The sequence below is a fragment of the Xyrauchen texanus genome, chromosome 46 (assembly GCF_025860055.1).
Source record: "Xyrauchen texanus isolate HMW12.3.18 chromosome 46, RBS_HiC_50CHRs, whole genome shotgun sequence".
NCBI lineage: Eukaryota > Metazoa > Chordata > Actinopteri > Cypriniformes > Catostomidae > Xyrauchen > Xyrauchen texanus.
This window is the reverse complement of record NC_068321.1, coordinates 18519567-18525734: the sequence shown is the minus strand read 5'-3', so window position 1 is coordinate 18525734 and position 6168 is coordinate 18519567. Positions and strand designations below refer to the sequence as shown.

The 6168-nt window shown below is 38.7% G+C and overlaps 1 protein-coding gene across 1 annotated transcript; it reads left to right on the top strand.

The window, feature by feature from the left end:
* Positions 1-639: 639 nt before the first annotated feature.
* chst1 (carbohydrate (keratan sulfate Gal-6) sulfotransferase 1) lies at positions 640-4908 on the top strand. The gene is made up of 2 exons (XM_052120077.1): positions 640-1368; positions 2275-4908. Exon 2 carries the CDS (start codon positions 2320-2322, stop codon positions 3580-3582), a length of 1263 nt encoding a protein of 420 aa, XP_051976037.1. The 5' UTR covers positions 640-1368; positions 2275-2319; the 3' UTR covers positions 3583-4908.
* Positions 4909-6168: the final 1260 nt, after the last annotated feature.

Below are 6168 nucleotides of genomic sequence, written 5' to 3'. Positions count from 1 at the left end.
CCTTCACTCCTCAAAACAATGACTGACTGACGAGTTTCTAGAGAAAGCTGTTTCTTTTTTGCCATTTTTAACCTAATATTGACCTGAAGACATGCCAGTCTATTGCATACTGTGGCAACTCAAAAACAAACACAAAGACAATGTTAAGCTTCATTTAACGAACCAAATAGCTTTCAGCTTTGTTTGATATAATGGCAAGTGATTTTCTACTACCAAATTAGCAATTTAGCATGATTATTGAAGGATAAGGTGTTGGAGGGATGGCTGCTGGAAATGGGGCCTGTTTCCTTCCGAAACAGCAAAATCTGTACATTATTTCAAACTTTTGTCCGTTAGTGCAATTATGAAATTAGGTTTTAACAAACCTTAAAGGTTGTAACCCTAGCCTACATTAGCGAAAGCTAATTTAGACAGAAACAAAAACAGTCCTAATAGTAAAAAACCCAAACATATATATTTGATTTAAAAAAAATATATACAAAAAAATGTAATGGTGTTCTGAGGTTTTAAGAAGGAACTCACCCTCATAATGAGGCGGGGGGAAAACCCCACACTAAGATTAAACCGCAACGCAAGTTTTCTAGACACACTGTACCGTTACATAATTATTTTTCAGCCTTTCTGTCAGTCTCAGTCAGCCTGAAATCCACCATCCGGCCATTTCTATCTCATTTATTCTCTCGCATTATATTCCCTGAATTATATACTATATCAATCTCTTGTCCAAAAATATTTTCGAAGGCCGAGAAAAATCGGCTGAAATTTCTAGACCCCGTCAATTCACCTCATCCAAAACTTACTCCGTGTTCAAAGGCTTCATCATCATCATCATCATCATCATCGAGCACTGACATGTTCTCAGGGAGGACGAGTAGTGAACCTAATCTGCCTCCACCCGTGCTGTTTTTGTTCTCCTCCTTTGTCAACTGTGTTTTTGAGGAAAGAGGAGATGCATATTCGTAGAGGGTTTCGTTGGGCCGCCTACGTTTTACTTAATCTGGGACCAACTGGCACACCTCTCTTCAGTCTTCACCTCACGACAAACGAACGAAATATCCGTCCGGCGTTTCGCGTACAGAGAGATGTCTGAGGATGCGCATCAATACCTTATTCATCCCTTTTCTCTCCACGGAGCCCGTCTTTGAATGTTTTACTCCGAGCATGAATGGGGCTGCTTGAGGATATATGACCTTTTTCATCGCCGTTCCCGACGGTTTATTAAGGGAACAGGAACACCTCGATATTTAAACACAAGAACAAAAAGCGTAAAAGCGTCTATGACGGGCGTTACGGAAAGCCATCGCAGCTTATGTAAATGTTTTTCTTCTGTTTAAAATTTCGGCATGTTCACGTGCAGCTTAATATGAGGCAAGTATATCGAGCTGAACTATTTGTTTCACCATATTTTCCATGTTGATTGGATGCCTTACAATCTTCGCGCTGGAATAAACGATACCAAGTTGGTCGCCGTTTTACATAGCCGACAGTCAGATCAGATCTGGTACTATTTTTTTATGTTATTTCAGACTGAATACTGAGTTGTGTTGCACTGCGGTAAATCGACGCGCTGTCGTCGACGGCAGCCTTTCAAATCTATCAGAAGCATGCATACTGTATTGTGAGAGGTTGCAATTAATGCAGCTCTCTACAGGTGCCTGAACTGGTGCCAGTTTCTGCAAAGATTTTGTAGCCAGTCTACATTGTAGATCTTAGATTGCATGCATCTTTTCCCCAAGGGAAAAGCAAAATACCTCAGGCTTGTATAAAAGCTTGTAGGAGCCAGTTTAATTTCAAGAGTTTAGCTGCATTAAAATGCAGAGTGCATAGTGCTTGAAGAATTTAAGAGAACTTATTTTGAAGAGACATGCACTGTGTTGTGTCAGATAAACTGATAATGCGCTTCATGTGGTAACATCTAAATAACTGGTTTTATTCAAGTCAAAATATTATTTCTTATGACTTAATCAACCTCACTAGGTTGCACTAAAAGTCAGAAATGGTTCCTTATTGTAACAGTTTCTCTTTTTACAGTGTTCATATTTGGCTGCTAGAAATTCATGTTTGGTTATGTGCCTCTTAAGTTTATAATGTAGACTTGAAAATAATATTTCATGAATTAGTTTAAACTTTACAAAAGGTTGACAGATAATTTTCTTTATTCCAGACCTGGGTTTAAATGGAACTAATTCATTGTTATACTTTTTATATTTTTCAAAAGCTCCTCATGTCTTATGTTATGTCTGTTTTTTTTTTATTCTCATGCTGTCTTTGCAGATAGGATCAAATCAGACTGCATCATCTAAATGAAGTTACCCAGCCATGCAATGTTCCTGGAAGGCTGTGATTCTGCTTGCATTGGTGTCCATAGCGATTCAATACACAGCAATCAGGACATTCACAGCCAAGCCTTTTCATATGTGCCCGGTCCCTAACCCTTTGAACTGCGGCTTGGGACAGGATGTGGAGCCCTTCGAACGGACGTGTGACGAGTACCCGTATTTTAATTACAATTCCTCCAGGAAGATTCACATCCTCATCTTGGCGACCACCCGAAGCGGCTCATCTTTCGTTGGACAGTTGTTCAACCAGCACTCAGATGTGTTCTATCTTTTTGAACCACTTTATCACGTTCAAACGACATTAATCCCTCACCTTTCTCCCAGCAGATATGCTGTTGAGCGCAGGGTGATGCTGGGAGCCAGTCGCGACCTTCTGAGAAGCTTGTACAACTGCGACTTGCATTTCTTAGAGAGTTACATTAAACCGCAGCCTGCAAACCACACCACGGACAAACTCTTTCGAAGAGGAGCCAGCAAAGCCCTTTGTTCCATGCCGGTCTGTGATGCCTTCAGCCCCAGCGAAGGCAATGTAGATGAGGGGGATTGTGTTCGAAAGTGTGCCACTCTCAATTTGACCCTAGCTACCGAATCGTGTCGAGAAAAGCATCACGTGGCCATTAAAACAGTGCGCATACCGGAGGTCAGTGACCTCAAGGCGCTAATCGAAGACCCTCGGCTTAACATGAAAGTGATCCAGCTTGTGAGGGATCCACGTGGGATATTATCTTCACGGATTGAAACCTTTCGGGACACGTACCGTCTGTGGCGGATCTGGAGAGCCACAGGGCGGAAACCATACAACTTGGATTTGACCCAGCTCACAACAGTGTGCGACGACTTCCTGAACTCTGTGTCCACAGGTTTAAGCCGGCCACCGTGGCTTCGGGGAAGGTACATGCTGGTAAGATACGAGGACCTGGCCAGGAACCCGCTCCAAAAAACCAAGGAGGTTTATGAGTTCCTGGGTCTTTCCATGGAAAAGAACATTGTGGACTGGATACACAACAACACCAGAGGCAATAATGATGTGTCAGCAAAGCATAAGTACGGCACGTTGAGGGACTCCGCAGCCAACGCAGAAAGCTGGAGGTTGAAATTGTCTCATGACATAGTTGATTACACGCAAACTGTTTGTCAGCACATTTTAGACGAGCTTGGCTACAAGGCTGTCAACTCCCCTGAGGAGCTGAAAAACATGTCGCTCTCGCTCATTGAGGACAAAACCTTCATACCTTTTTTGTAACAAAGGTTATCGTGTGCACACACATCTATTTTTCTACATTTATATTGTACATTTATGCCTTAATGTGATTGACATTTGCACTATGAACAGTTTTTGTACTTTGGAGACTCCCTCGCAGTCACTATGATTTTCTGAACAGCACAAGAACCAAAACCCTTAGCTGTAAAGAGATCGTAACTTCACCTGGATTGCTCTTGAGATTGCTTATTATTTATATACTAGAACAGAGCACCACACTACTGACAAAGAAAATTTCTGTATGCTGGCCATTGCTATGACAAAAGTGAATGTGAATATTTTGTCGGTCAAAGGACCCAAGCTATTCTCAAGAAAAACAGACCTAATGTGGGACTGAAATGCTGTCATATATAATAACAGCTGTGCAATAAAATTGTGAATGTTTCAGTTAGACTGTTTCTCAGGTTGTTTCTCAGTGTAAATTCTTGACTGCTACAACTTGGAACGGACTTTAAAGGAATATTCCAGGTTCGGTGCAAGTTAAGCTTAATTGGCAGCATTTGTGGCATAATTTTGAATACCACAAAAATGTATTTTGACTTGTTCCTCCTTTTCTTTAAAAAAAGCCAAAATCTGGGTTCCAGTGAGGCGTTTTCAATGGAAGTGAATGGGGCCAATCCGTAAATGTTAAAACACTCACTTTTTCAAATAATATGCATGGTAATATGTTTTCTGTGTAAAGTTATATTCAATTTTACAACTCTGTTGCACTGATGTTGTTACACCATAAACCTTAAAAAGACCCATCAAAATAATTATTGAAACAATTTTACAGCTAATATAATACACAAGTTTTTAAAATGCTTTTAAACAATTGTAAGCTTCACATTTCTACCCTCCAAAAATTGGCCCCATTCACTTACATTGTAAGATCTTCACTGTAACCTCGATATTTGCTCTTTTTAAGTCATATTTGTTTTGTTTTGTTTTGTTGAAGTAATCAACATTATGCCAGAAATGCTGCCGATTGTGCTTAACATGTATTGAACCCAGAAAATTCCTTTAAGATATGGTTTGGTTTTCTTTTAGAATGCATTATGCATTGGTGCTGTATCCAGGGGGAAAAAAGAAGAACAAATCCACTACAGCGAAGCACAGTGCAATCCAATTTATAGTGTGGAAAAACAACAATTTTATGTTATTTCCATATGAAATGCATGGAATCATTCATTCTTTAGTGAATTTCTTCATCATCATTGATACAGTGCATGTAGATTTATATTTAGTGTCCATGGGAAAAATGTCTGGCTCAATTTATATAAAAGAGACTTTTGCTATTTTTGAACTTTGTATAAATCTAGAAACAGAAATGAGACATTATCACTGACAAAGCATAATACACTTTTGATCTTATGTAGATAATTAAAAACAGACTATTGCTTACATTGTGCCTGTTAGTTTGTTTTTGATTGTGTATTTGACTTGCATCACTGTCACATTGACCTTAATTTGCCTTAATGCTTCATGGATTTAACATAATCTAGATAATCGGGATTCACATTCAGGTTAGTAAACCAGAGACCACATTTGTTTTTTGATCCCATCATTGTCTTAATTCCTAAAAGTCATTTGGTTTAAATGGTGGATTTCAAAGAAATATTTTGGGTTCAATACAAGTTAAGCTCAATTGGGAGCATGTTGATTATCACAAAAATGTAGTTCAACTTCTGCCTTGTTTACTTTTTTGTTTTTTCAATGTGTCGTTATTAGAACGACCCAAAAAGACTTTACACAACTGAACCACCCAGTGAGGAGACTGTACGGCTATCTTTCACAGCCTCATTTTCTTTCCCATCAAAAATCAAAGATGGAGCTGCTGTGAATAAGGTCATTGGAAGTCAATGGGACCAACTTCAAAAGTATATCCTCAAGATGTAAACAATATGCGTGTTAACATGACTTTGTGATAAAATTGCTTACTGACCTTTTCTGTGTAAAGTTATATCCAACTTGACAGCTTTTTTGTCATGACTACATTGTAAACCATGTAATCCCGCAAAAATATGATTTTACAACTTTTCAGCACAAATAATAGGCAAAGTTTAAAAGGAATTAATTAATGTATTTTTCTGTTTTTTTTAAAGGAGGGACAAGTCGAAACGTATTTTTTGTGGTAATCAACACTGTGCCGTAAATGCTGTCAATTGAGCTTAACTTGTATTGAACCCTGAATTTTCATTTAACTTTCCATTTTCAATTTTTTTTTTTCTACTTGAGCAATATCAAACTACTTTGTGGGTATGAAAGACTCCAAAAGTGTATTATTTTTCATTGCATAAGATGCATCCTTATTGACTATTCATTGTTGAGCATTCCACCAGTCATGTGTCACAGACATCGCCATCTTAATGTCATGCAAGGTGCCATTGTCTGTTTGTTTTGTCCTTTCAGGATGTCTAGGAGAAATGACACCCCCTTGTGGTTTGAAGAATAGCTAATCATGTCCACTTTTGATTATTGTGCTGAATCAGAGTGGATTGTCACTGATTTAAAGGACAAAGGATCCATTAGTAGTAATGAAAACTTCAGACACCCTCAGACGTAAACTTGTATAGTAACCCCGCTTTT